The 13971-nt window shown below is 38.4% G+C and overlaps 1 protein-coding gene across 9 annotated transcripts in view; it reads left to right on the forward strand.

Annotated features, from left to right (window-relative positions):
- ELAVL2 (ELAV like RNA binding protein 2) overlaps positions 1 to 13971 on the forward strand; it is a 93403-nt gene that overhangs the window by 28432 nt on the left and 51000 nt on the right. For 6 of the 9 annotated variants that reach the window (XM_048291633.1, XM_048291634.1, XM_048291630.1 and 3 more), the window contains exon 2: positions 13363 to 13453. The exons of the other annotated variants lie outside the window; for them this stretch is intronic. In XM_048291633.1, the coding sequence (XP_048147590.1) occupies positions 13382 to 13453 (72 nt within the window). In that variant the 5' untranslated portion in view covers positions 13363 to 13381. The remainder of the gene's footprint in view (positions 1 to 13362; positions 13454 to 13971) is intronic. 9 annotated transcript variants of the gene reach the window in all.

Raw genomic sequence — 13971 nt, forward strand, 5'->3', positions numbered from 1 at the left:
AAGAGCTTACAAAGGTGGGGGGAGGTGGTGTTGTCTGTTGGTTTTGCATGCTTAGCCACAGTACAGAGATCATTTGGTAGCTGGTGCTGAGCACAGCCAACTGAACAATGCTGGAAACTTGGGGGTTCAGCCACTGAGCTCTGTCACTTACTGCAGTAATAAGCTTTTCTTTGCGGTTTGTTAGATGCAGCTGCAGTGAGTTAGAACCAGGTTAAGTAAACTCAGCTGATCTGCTTTGAATGCTCTAGGTATGTTTGTCAAAAGTTACAGGCTTGCTTTCTTTTCAGGCCCTTACTGGAAAGAATGGGTAGTTACGGAAGCTAAACAAACTTTGAAGGGGACACGGTTTTTGAGTTTGACCTATGTTAGTTCTAAAAATTATCCCAAATTGCTTTTTTCTTTATGCAAGAGATAAAAATCAGCTGAGAAACTGGTAGTTTGTAGACAGACGTGATTTCTCTAACCTCTGATACTTAACAGTCTAAAAAGAGTTGCCATATGGGATGTCTTTATTGTGAGGACAGCCTCTGCTAGTTGAGAACCTTTCTGTGTTTAAGCACTTTCTGTGCCTAAACATTTTTAGCTATTTCTTATCTAAGTGAAGTTGTCATATGGCTTTAAATGAGAGCTGCTGTCATTGTCCAAAGATGTTGAAGAAAAGGGAGTTGTTTTCTCTGAATTTAATGGGGATGGTTACAGCAGCATTCTGTGCTGTTCTCTCTGCTGGGTGTGTTTTAGATCTCTGTTAAGAATGAGCTGAATAAATAAATTGATGTTACACCAGTGAAAAATGCAGCAAATTAAGACTAACCCCAGGCTGTATTTGTTTCAAACCTTTCTGTTACAGTTGTTCAACCTTTTAACAACCTACTGAGATTTTGTAGGTTCAGTGGAGGTTATTGGGAGATGTGCCTGCCAAACCCTACTTCAGTAGTTCTTCATTCTCCTGTAGAGAGTTTAGACATAGCTGAGAGAAGTAACAGAATATTTGATACTTGCTTATGTTGAGTCCATTTTTCAGTAAGCTGTTGTATAGAAATAGAATAATTCTCACAGAGCAGTTGTGTTTCCTTTCAAGATGTGCAGTAAAGAAAGCAAAAGCTAAACTTGTACATGCTTCTGTCCTCATGACTTTTTCAGCCTTTCCATGCACTGACTTCTTAGAAGTCTTTTCAACGCCAGAGCTTTGGTATGGTTAAATGAACTTCGGCAGTCACAAGATTTAAACTGGTGTTCTTTTAATATTTTTTCCTACAAATTCTTAGAATCATTAAGGTTGGAAAAGACATCCAAGGTTATTGAGTCCAGTCTTTGACCAGGACATGACCATGTCACCTAAACTGTAGTACCCAGTGCCATGTCCAGTCACGTCTTGAGCACTTGCAGCAATCGTGAACTCTACCACCTCCCTGGGCAGCCCATTCCAATGTATAACAACCTTTTCAGTGAAGAAATTGCTCCCGATGTCCAACCTGAACCTTCTTCTGGCCCAGCTTGAGGCCATTTTCTCTTCTTGCTGGTTGCTTGGTAGAAGAGACTGACCCCCACCTGGCTATGGTCTCTTTCCAGGTAGTTGTAGAGAGTGGTAAGGTCGCCCCTGAGCCTCCTTTTCTCCAGACTAAACCAGAGCTCCTTCAGCCGCTCCTCATAGAACTTAGTCTCCAGACCCTTCACCAGTTCCTTTGCCCTTCTGTGGACTTGCTCCAGCATCTCCGTGTTTTTCGTGAAGTGAGGGGCCCAGAAGTGGACACAGTATTCAAGGATCCGTACCATGTCTGATACAGACCAGCATGCCATTGGCCTTCATGGCTACCTGGGCACATGCTGGGTCATGTTCAGCTGAATGCCAACCAGCAGCCCCAGGTCCTTTTCTGCTGTGCCACTTTCCAGGCAGTCTTCCTCAGCCTGTGGCACTGTGTGGGGTTGTTGTGACCGAGGCAGGACCTGGCACCTGGCTTTGCTGCACCGCATGCCACTGGCCTTGGCCTGTGGATCCAGCCTGTCCATGTCCCTCTGCAAAGCATTACTGTCATCTAGCAGATCAACACTCCCACCCACGTGGTGTCGTTTGAGAACTTAACTGAGGGTGCACTTGGTCCACTCATCCAGATCATGAATAAAGATACTAACCAGGGCTGGGCCCAACGCTGAGCTGTGGGGAACCCCAGTGGTGACTGTTGTCAACTGGATGTGGCACCATTCACCACCACTCTCTGGGCCCAGCCATCCAGGCAGTTCTTAACCTAGTGCACCTGTCCAAGCTCTATATATATATGTCCAAGCTGCAGCTTCTTCAGGAGAAATTGAAATAATTTACTGCAGATGCAGTTGCAGTTAGCCTTAGGCAACTAGTCCTGATGAGCTGTCTTCATAGAGTAAAAGAGCTGTAGTTCACCAAAGTCTGAGCACTTGGACATCTTTCATCTGAGAAAGAGTTTTGCAGAACTGACTTGCAAGTAACATGTGACTGCATTTTGTACAGTATTTTTGCAGTGAGAAAAGCTTAAATTCCTTTTTTTTTTTTTAATTGATGCTTCTAGGAACTTACTCTTCTAGTATTTTGCCCAAAATCAAAGCAAAGAATAAACTTTTGAAGGTTAAAAGTTGAACCTTGACTGAAAGGTGCATTTAATACAGAATGGTATAAAATGTCTGCAGAGTGAATTAAGGAGATAAAAATCCTCTTTGACTTGTTGGTTTAAAAATAACCTAACAATAATGTCTTCTTTAATATTGCATCTATATAGTGGGACAATGAAATACAGTTTTGATCTTTGAGGCAGAGATATGTGTGTTGTTAATACCGGATTTGCTGGACTTATAGGTGTGGGTCTTCGTTTAGGAAATTGGTGGAAAGTAGTTATCTGCAGTGTGAAGAAGGAAAAGTCCTGGCTTTATGGCTGTGAGACAATATAGCTCTTCACAGGAACTAACTCCTTTCAAAGTTTACTTATCCTGCCTACAACTTCATTTCCAGAAGTGGGTGATTCTTATGGCTATGTTTTTATGTTCTTAGTTACGCTGTTCTTTTAACTACCTACATCTAAATTGTGGGCAGAAAAACTTAAATTACGTCTGTCCAACTGAATAGTGTGAACTAAATACTTCGCTTCCTGATGTGCTGTGTTTTAGAGCTAGAATGTGCTGACATCCAATGACACAGACCATTTCAAACTCATCTGCATCTATTACAATTTGAATGATGTGTTCCAGGGTAATCTGGATGGCACTATTTTGACAATGGCATCTAAGGAAGTTCAACTCCTACAAACAAAACCAAACTACATAAATAGTGTAACTTCTGTCTTTTTAACTGCTTTGTATTCCTGTGTATATTCAGTGGGAATATATGAGGTAGGACAGTGAGTGTCTGTATCTGATATCAGCAAGGTTTTTGATACTGACTGTAACACTCTGTTCAGATTCCTCCAAAGCACTGATGCCTTTTGACTTCTTGTCAGCATGTCTCCAGAGCTTACATTTGATGTTTGGGGTTTTTTTTCTCACTGTAGTAAAACACATTCTTGACTTTCCTTGTTAAGTATAGATATAAGTACCCTGTAGTTTAGGTGGTGCAACATAAACCACTGTCATCTTTTTTGCAAGATAAAGTGCCAGGAGGGAAGACGTGTACGGTTTCTAAAACAGTCTTCATTAACTTACTGATTCCCTTGTTTCACAAAACATCCAGTTCTCTGCCCAAGCATAGTGTTCAGCCCATGAAAGTGAACCTTCTTCTGTTTTAGAAGTCTGCTTCATTATGAAACAAAGGCTAAAATGTCCAAACCTGGGTTCTTCTCTCCATGTTAGACTATATGTTGCAGTATAAAATCCATCTAGTTTATTTTGAGGTATTCTTTTAAGACTTGATAAGTCAGCCTTTGGGTGCCATGACAAATAATGTGATTTGACAGGTCTCCTTCAAAGGATGCTACAGATAAATAAGACAACTTTCTCATCTCAAACTTGTGTGCTGGGTGAAAGCAGAAGCCCTTCTGTGGTGCCTCAGAGTTGGTGCATTTCTGTAGTGAAATGGTAGTAAAATTATCCAGATTAGCCCATATAGAAAGCAAGCATATTGTAAATAGCATCAGCATCGTATTTTTCACCTGTTGATGTTCTCAAAGTAATGTTTTGGTTTACTGTTGTGTATGTCCCTTTCCAAGCTCTTTCTTTCTACTGTAGTGTGTATTACAGGGAGATTTTTGGGGCATAGGTGACCTCCTAGAACTTGAAATGCATTGATAAAGGGCAGAAAATTTTGAGTTAATTCAGACCTGTGTGCTGTTGGTCTGACTTTGTTTATGCTGTCATGCTATCTTATAAGACTTCTTGTATCTCTTTTGCAAACAATTCTCTTGATTTTCCTTTGATATTGAAACTTGAGGATGTACACAGGGGAATAAATGAATTGGCAAAGATACAATTTCAGGTATTTGGGAGTCTGTTACAGTGGTGTACTTCTGTGGCTGTGTTTCTCTTGCTATTGAATTAGGCATAAGATTAGTTTTATGGTGAAGTGGGGTATTAGCTCAGTTTTTTGATGCAATGATAAATATCTAAGTGAAATTAGCTTTTCAAAACTAATTTGAAAGAAAATTGCCTAATCTAGAATTTGTTGTTACAAAATTTACTTTTTGGTAATATGTATATACAATGTTAAGAAACAGATAATAGAAATGTTAACTGCATAAATATATCAAGTTGTAGTTTTAATTGGTTTGTGTATAATACCTAGCATAGAATAATACATGAAAGAATAAAGCATGAGAGTCAAATTAAAATATATGGGTTAGCCCATGAAAGGAGCAAAGGTGTATTAAGGCAATTTAGTGATACATAGTTTAATGGTACTTGGTCTACTGGAGAAAACTAGGAGTGGGAGACAATCTAGCTGCAACTTTCTATGAAGAAAAGGTTAGAAGAAAGAGCTAGAGCATGTAGAAGCCAAGTGGCCCCATAAACTCATATTTATGGACAGCATAATAGGAAAATATGATTAGCAGTATTAATGATGATGTATTAAATTATTGAGAGTTTTAATGAGGAGTTCTGACATCTTGGCCTCTGTATTTCTCTGTTCATGAATTCATGTTTGTGCGAGAATTCCCATCCCCAGAGGTCAGAAACCTTAAGACCTGGGCAAGATTTCTGTGGTGACTGAAAGCAAGAGCAAGATTATTTTAAACTAGAAAATCTTTAAATATTCATTGCTCTGCATTTTTAGTTGGATTATAGAAATAAAGATTTCTGCACGCAAGTCAGCACAGCATATGGATCTGTCATGTTATAGCTGTGTTGCATTATTCATTACTCATGGTATATCAGGATTAAGAAATAAAAGTTCTCTTCATCTGCTATAGGAAGCCTTTGTACTGCTTTCATGGAACCATGGTGACTTCCTACTCCAGGTGGCGCAGGAAGGGAAAAATCTTAGCTCCTGTTAAGCTTGTTTTTTTTTTTTTACTCAAAGATGTGATTATTGAGACCACTAAGAACACATCCTGGAGACTGAATAGTCAGTCTTTATCCGTAGCAGATTTTCAGAGCAAACTGGCCTTGGCCATGTTTTTTTTCATATTGGTTCACTATGAATTGTTAATAAGAATGGCTTGTTGATGTCTTCACTTTGTCTTGTTGATCTGAAATCTTTTTTTGAGAAGCGATAAAATAGAAGCCTTGTAACTGTAGGTGAAATGTCATCTGCTCTTGACTGAAGAGCGCAGAATATGCTGAATGGAAGTGTTTCAGTTTGAACAGTGTTTCCTTCTGTTCTTCCAAACCCTCATTCCCAGCTGTGGAAAAAAAAAATGGCAGCTCAAGTCAGTTGTTGCCACAAGTCCCTGATTTTTGCCTTACATGCTACATTGAGGCCCTTCACCAAAGAGTGAAAGCAAGTATTCCATATTTGAATACTACTTAACATCTAAGATGTGATCCTAGGCCATTTTAGCAATTTTGGGTATCATGTCCAAGGCTGTTCAGGTAGCTTGTTTGTTGTCATATCTGCTGGAGTGCAGAATACTTGGCAAACCCCAGTACCTCTTATCCTATATTCTTAGTTGAGCTGTTGTCCTAGTGAAGATCTCTTCTTCCCCAGAGGGTTTCCTCAATGGAAAGATTAATGTTTCCTGTGCAAAAATGACTTGATTCAATGTGTGGTTAATAGTGCATGTTTCAGTTTGGTTTGAGTACCTTTTTGTGTTGCACATAAGCTTTGCTTGTCATGAGTTTTGGACCTGAAAGAAGGATGCTGTGACATGTCAGTCTCTCAGGCCACTGATGGTCTGGGCTAATGGAGACGTCTGAGTGTGTAGGCATTGTGTTGCTGTCCAGCCTGATACCACTTTGAAAGTACTTGTAAAGAAGGGTATAGAGGAAGGGAGAGGCGTGGAGATGACTGGTTTCTGACTTTCAGCTGCTTGCATTTTTTCCCCTCTTTGTCTGGTGTTGAGGATGTCATTTTTTGAGCTAACTAACAATATACATGAGGGTTTAAGGGGTGCAGATACTAAGTCATGCAACTTTTCCCTCGTCTAAACTACATCTGAGCTAAAAGTTCCCTGTTAGAGAACAAAAACTCCCCTGAAGGGAGGACATTGAGGGGATTCATCCTGCAGTTTGAAGGGTAGGGCTGTGATGGAGATACCAAGATCATGCCCTGTGGATCTGCTGAGGTGCACCTCTGATGGATTGTCTGTGAATGCTAGTGCGTTTTGGGCCTATCTCTCTGGTTTCCTTGAGCTTTGAGCAAGGAGTGCTGCCATGAAAAGCAAGCACAAGAGAACTGTTCCTCTAACTTTGTCTTCCTTATCCTGGAAGATGAATCCTGTCATCCATTGTTGGGCCCTCTGTTGCAGGGAAGAAAGTTGAGTGCATGAGGGACAAAACCATGTAGGTGTGTTGTCCTTCAGGAAGAGAGTAAATGGAGTAGTGTGTGGCCTTGAAGTTGACACGCTTTCCTGATTAGGAGGAGCCTGTTTTTCTAACTTGTGTTTTTTGATTTGTATATCTCTTCAGTCAGACTAACTTGGTTTGCTTCCTCTCTCTTGGTAAAACATCAGCTTTTGAAATTGTCAGTGGCAAAGAAGGATGTAATTGCAGTATGAAAGGGGGAAAAGTTTTACATGGCCCAACTGGAATACTGAGGTAAATGCTGAAAAATTGAAGTAGGCATCCTAGCCAGTTCAAGTGGATGTTGACTTTGAAACCCTTCAACCTATCAAATTTCTATATTTGAAGAGTCATCAAGTTGTCTCCTTTCACCTCATTGAATCTTCTGTTTTGTTGTGTTAGTAGGCTCCAGAGGACTGCAGATGTATAAGGCTGAAATGAAATGTCTGCAATAAAATGCAGTTACCTCTTGAAGAATACATATTCATTTTGACAGAGCCGTATTGCCTTGGAGAGCACTTTGCTAGAAGGTTGTGAGAGCTAACACAGGAGACTAGGACAGCAAATAAGAGCAATAAACAGTTGGCAAGATTTTGTGACTGGTAGAGTGCAGTTGAAAAATCTTTCCTGTTAAAAATCAGTCTTATTTAAAGTATTGGTTAAGTCTGGAGTTGTTCACAGCTTATTTATTGAGATCTGAATAGTTTGTGTGATCCAGTCAAATTTTGGTGAAACTCCTTCTGAACATCAGTATTGGCTGTGTTCAAACAGCCTCAACTTGACATTTAGTTAAAATTACAAATATAACCGAAGTAATCATTTTCCCTTAGCTGGCTTTGAACTTCTTTTATATGAAGGAGGGCAATGAAAAGAAAGAGTGTAATTTTGTGCTGAGTTTTGGAGGTTTTTTCTAGTATATGAGCTAATTAGTAATGCATGTTGATGCTATCTTGCTCAGGGAATTAGTTATGTTGGTAGAAGTGGTTGTGTGTCTAAATTGACCTGAATAATTAGGAACATAAAAATGGTTACACTTTTGGAGTCTCACTTGAACTGATACCTTAATGGAATGGAGGTGCTTGTTTTCTTTACAGAAGACTGTTAGAGTTGATCTTTCTAATGTGGTTTCTAGGAAAACTTAAGTTACCCTGTGTGTTTTCCTCTTTTGACCCTACCTGATAGGATAATCAGTAATTTCAGTCAGAAGTAGTCCTGTATTTTCTCTAGATTAGTCCATTGTCAAGCAATGTCCTTGCCTTGCTGTACATGCATTATTTTTTCAGAACTGCTTACAAGTATTTGTTGGCTTCATTCCTAACACATAGTTGCTTTAGTAGGGCATTGTTTAGAGTATCCTAATACTCTTCAGTATCTTGTAGGAATGTCAAGAGTTTCCAAAAGCACTTCATACTGAGTGAAGACTTTTTTTCTTTTAATATATGTATACATTTTTAGTGTTCCTGCAGATATTTACATTGAGTAAATAATTTGCACTTTCTTCCTGCTTTTAGTGTCACCAGCACAATTAAGCTCTTTTATGCCTCTATTAATAGCTGTTTATTGTTCAAGTGTCTGCAGTTGTTCAGTTTTCTTCTCACTGCTTACCTGGAATAGGACAGTCTGCTTTGGCTGCCTCTTCATTCCTGCTGAAATCTTCTGCAGATTAACTTCTGCAGCAGCAATCACAAGGGTGAATTACAATCCTTTTGCCTAAATTTCATATAATTTTTTTTTCATAATCATCTTCATTTTCTTCACTTACTTCAACTCATCATGACTTTGAGGCCAAGATACAGAAATGTTAAGTGGTATTACTTCTTTAGTGATTCATTGAAAAGGCAGTGTGAAAAGGTTCCCCTTCTAAGCTACCACTTCTGAGAGGCTAGAAGTTGCTTTTTATTGTTGCAAAGGACTCAACCTGTCTTATCTTAATTGCTTTTGTTTACATTAGTAACTATTTAAGTTACTTGAAAATTTGATACCACCTCATTATCAGAAAAATTCTAAGTTTTCTGTGCAGTTTTTGTCTTTCATCTATCTTATCAAAGTTCTTCCATATAACTTAGCATAGATCAAGAGATACTGTTCTGGTTCATTCTCCTGAGCTGCATGAGTTCTCATCAGGCAATATCCTTATGTAGTTTGTGCTGCAGATTTTTAAATAGTGCAGTGGAGGGAACAGCAAATGAATGTATATGCAGGTGGGGAGGGCTGCTAATGGAGAAATGGCGATTTATGCTAATGAAGAAAACGTGAAAATAGAGACAAAGAAATAAGCATTGTTTACCCTGTTTGTGCAGACTCACCAAGCACAAGATGTGCTGTTAATGTGTGGACCTCAGAGTAACCATCAAGCTTTCCTTGACAACTATTCTTCTTGTAGGGAAACTGAAAGAGTGAGTAGTGTTTTGTTCTGACAGTCAAGGTTGTTAACTGAAGACATGCCCTCTGGCCTGTGTGTGCCTTTACCCATACAGGGCTTTGGGATGTTCTAGCAACCTATGTAATAGCTTTTGCATACGCTGGATTGAACAGTCTCTGACTATAAAACCTATGTTATCTCTTACTGTACAGCTTTTTTGAGCGTGCATGAATTAGTACTGTTCTTTCATGCATGATTGTAACATACCTGACCATTTGTAAAAAAGGAGTTCTTCAAATTAACACTCTAGTAAAGATAAAAATCACTAAGGGGAAGCATGAAGAGTTGCAGCTATTCAAAGTATTAATAAATCTGCACTTAAAATTTTAATACCCCAAATTTTTTTTTTTTTTGGTGAGTTCTATTTTTTTAAAGCAAAATTCAGCATCTGTATTGTGCCAGATCTTACCTTTCTCTGACCCCTCAAATAATGATGATGGCTTGGTTTTTTTTGTTTTTTTTTTTTTGCTTAACATGTTTAGCAACAGTTCTCACAGACAAGAAACAACTTAGCCTTGTTAAAATGCATTAACTACTGTTGTAAGTCAAAGTAGATGGAATAAATCCTTTGGAAAGAGAACAACTTCATTACAAGCAGAGACCAAAGTTCTGGTTTAGACCTTTCTGTCTGGAAGAAATAAAGAATACTGTACGCAGCCAGAGGTGTTTCGTGTTCTGGAGTTTGGTATTATGAAAACAAAATCTATAGTATTTGCTTGTGCAAATGGTGGTGTTGTAATTGATGCATGCTTCCATTGCACTGGGAAACAGGATGGAAGGGCAAACACTAAATTCTAAAGCATGCTCTGAAGGTTTCCTGGTATGTAAGCCTTTAGGAGAATCTTCAGGAGCATGTTTAGCATCTCTTAGGACTTCATCAAGAGCACTGTATGAGCTGTGACCCTTGAGGCTGGAGGCATCTCGTGGTCTAGCTTGGGTTGCCCCTGAACAGTGGTAACATATTGAAAGAGGCAGATGTGTTTAGTATCTGCTGGTCTAAATTCAGAGTGTAATCACCTTTTTGTAATAATACCACTTAGAAGTATGTAGTGTAATCGGGGCAGGCATCTCTGCAGTGATTTTTTGGTTTGTTGTCTATAAGTAGAATTAAATTCTGACTATAAAACCTATGTGAAATGATTTCTTGCCCAGCAATGACCAGGATGAACAAGTATGAATTGAAACAGGTGGTAGAAAGACTTTGGCCAGAAGTCATGCACTAAACGTTTCTCCCTAGCATGTGTATGCATGTGAGGAGGTAAAGGTGGTTGAAGGCTTATCTGTTTTGTCACCTCCTTAGTTCTGTCTCAACACTGCCAGGATCCAGCGTCAGCCTGCATTTTCAGCTGAGCATGAATAGTTGAGTATGTTATGCCCAAAGTACCTGTGTTGCAGAGAAAGTTAGTAAGCCACTGTGACTATTGTTTAGCCAGTCTTCATCTTCCTTGCTCCACTATATTTTCTAAAGCTCTCATATAAAAATCTGCTGTTATAATTGGAACTGTTCTATGGCAACCAGAACTAATTACATAAACCATATGGCTTTTGAACTTCCGATGTCTTTTCTCTTGAAAAACAAAAAAAGCCTATTTGCTTCTCTGCTAGGCAAACCTTACTCATGACTTGCTTGAACTGCAGCTAATTAGAAACTGGCATTCCGTTAATGCCATAAACAGTGTTTGAGTGTTTGGGTTTAAAATCTTACCTGTGCTTGGTGAACTAGAAGTAAGTTTATTGAAAGACAGGTTGCTGCCATGTACTGTGTGTTAAAGAGAGCCACTCAGTTTGCTGAACTGAACAACTGTGTCTTTAGTTCTGTTTCTTTTCAGCATTATAGAGAAAGCAGATTTACTTGGTCAACTTGACTTTATTGTTCTCCTCTTAATCTGAATGTATTTTAAGACAAACTTTTCCTTAGTAGGTATAGAACCCTGTTTCTTGAACATAATGGTTTTATAGGTTTTGAATGCAGTAACTGCTAAGCTGTTTTAATAACCTGAAGTGTAATATTGTCTCTGAGGCTAATAGTCAAAAACTGAATTAGCTTTTTTTAATGGTACTGGAGATTATTCAGTAGTTCAGTATTTTAAAGCCTTTTTGGGGGAAGGGGGAAGAAAAGTCACAGTTCAAATTCTGTGTTAATGTGCTGTTTTAGTACAGTGTTAAGGCTGAAAATTCATTTCAGAAAGCTTTTTTTTTTTTCTAGAATGTAATTAGCTATAGTTAATATTGTTTTTAGGTCAGGTAGAAGTGTAAATAAAATGGTAAGAACTCCAGTTTTCCAAATTAGACATAAGAGAGCAGTCTGTATGTCTTCGAATGTAATAAAAATGGTAGAAGAATAGGTAGAGCAAAATACATTTTTGAGACATAATGGTTTTTTTAGTCAGAGAACTGACTTGCACGCTGATTGCAAGTGCTGTATAGAATGCTTCAGTGCAGATAAATGTGTTATGCAAGCTGAAAGTACCTCAAATGACAGGTGCTCTTGGCTTTCTTTGAGAAGTGCGGCAGTGTTTGAGAGAACAGTGGAGTCTCTAGTGAGTAAACTGAAGTACTGTACAAACAAGTAAGCTGTCCTATTGAAGTTTTCTATCTGCAGCCTGTGGTTCACAGGAAACAATCTGTGGGGTCATGCTGCTTTGCTGAGAACCATGGAGATCCAAATACATTATCTTGCATATGTCACTACAGTCTTTGTAGGACAGCGTTTTGGACACTGTTTTAAAGCAATCTTCTTAATAAGGCTTGTCTCAACTTAAGTCAGTTGGGACTTCCAGATTTTATTCATGGTAGTAAGCAGTTTATCAACATACTTGCTTATGAACCAATGGAGAGCTTGAGAAGTTGTTACTGTTGGTTTTGGGTTGAGACCACAGCGAATGGCATGCAAACTTGAAGTTGATACCAAAGCCTCACTATTTTGCATGAAAAGGTGATTGAAGGTTTTTATTAACCTAAGTTAAAAATAAAGACCAGACATGAAGTCTGCTAACCATATGGACTTTGGTAGCAAACTGACATGAAAAGTAATTTGCACCATTTTAAACCAGAAATAAGCTTTGAAGTACGTCTTTATAAACCCTGGATGCTGCAGCCTTCTGAAACCTAAGTCTTTTTTTATCAAGTTTAGACTTACCTCATCTGCTAACCATGGGCAAGAAGGATCTCTTTACTAACAGCAATCTTAAGCTTTGACAGTGGTCAGGAGTCTTTCTATTTGTTCCTATTGTGGTTATATTTCACATCTGGACTACCTGTAGTCATCTGCAAATGGCCTATTAGCTTTTGTGGTATCCTTCTAGCACTGTTCAATGTAAATCCAACTGGATTTTCAGTGATGTTTTAGTTAAAGAGCAATCTTTTTGGTTACCAAAATACTCTTATGAAAAACACTTGCATGTTTTGTTCCAGTTATTCCACTTGATAAATCCTTGACTCCACTGCCACTGGTGATACGTGCAGTGGTACTTTTAAACATGTATTGCAAGGAAACTTAGTGAATACCATCTGCACAAGATTTTAATTTACTTAATTTTTAAAACATAGGATTTTTAAGAACGGACTGGATTCTAACGAAGTCATTTGTCATCTTTGTGTGTTTTTTTTTTTCCTGTGGGCTGGGAAAGACATGTAAGGGGAGCTGTCTTTCAGTAGTGCATGATCATCTTATATGCTGATGGAAAATCAACTCACTGTATTTCCTTTCTTTCCTCTTCAGTCTTGAAGATTTAAAAATCTGTTTCGTGGTATAGTTTCTTTTAGGCATGATGTGGTTCTGGAGGTAGTTCCCAGGGTAGATGCAGGGGTAACTAGACTGCATTATCTTTTAAATCTTCTTAAAAATAAGCATCTTATTTCACGTAAGAGGAATAATTTTACATCTGAATTTGTGAAGATTAGATTGGAATTGCCTCAAATCCAATTAAGCCACACTGCATGGACATGCTGGGAATATAAATGCAATTACTGTAAATTTGTACAAACTGATTTGTTGCATTATCTTGCTAATCTAACATACGGTACTTTTTGTGTCCATATTGCAGACGGCAACTCCAAACTAACATGGCAGTCAGACTGTGTGATGTGGCTTCTCTGCTTAGAAGTGGTTCGTGGGCAGCAGAGCCTTGGACTGGGGTCTGTGGGACTTTTCTTAAATTCTGTAGGCTACTTTTTTACATGTTAATAGTGCTGAGGCCATACCAAAGTCTTATAACCTTCCATTTGGAATGCTAACTCGCTTATATGTTTCATTATAGGCTGTAGGTGGTGTTCCTATTCTGTGAGAGCCTAGAGCACACGGGCATACCAAGACAACTTTTTCTGTAATACGGTGATCTCCTGTAGAAATTACACTGCAGAGGCTTGCCTTTCTTCTAATGTCAATTAGATTTTAGTACTAATTGAAAATACATGGTGGATAATTGAAGAGTAGTATTGTACTAAAATGGTTTTGGTATGGTCTGAATACTAACTTGCAGTAACTTTTAAAACCTGTATACTTGTGTTTTTATGATTACTATTTTAAAAGTATATTTGCCAGTCTATTCTAAGAATTTTTTAAAAACTGTAAATTTATCTTGAACTATTTTTCTGAGTGAAAAATATTTAGTGCTTTGTCTTTTATGAACAGTTCTCTTTAGCCTATTAGTGGG

This window comes from Corvus hawaiiensis, chromosome Z (assembly GCF_020740725.1).
Source record: "Corvus hawaiiensis isolate bCorHaw1 chromosome Z, bCorHaw1.pri.cur, whole genome shotgun sequence".
In the NCBI taxonomy this organism is placed as follows: domain Eukaryota; kingdom Metazoa; phylum Chordata; class Aves; order Passeriformes; family Corvidae; genus Corvus; species Corvus hawaiiensis.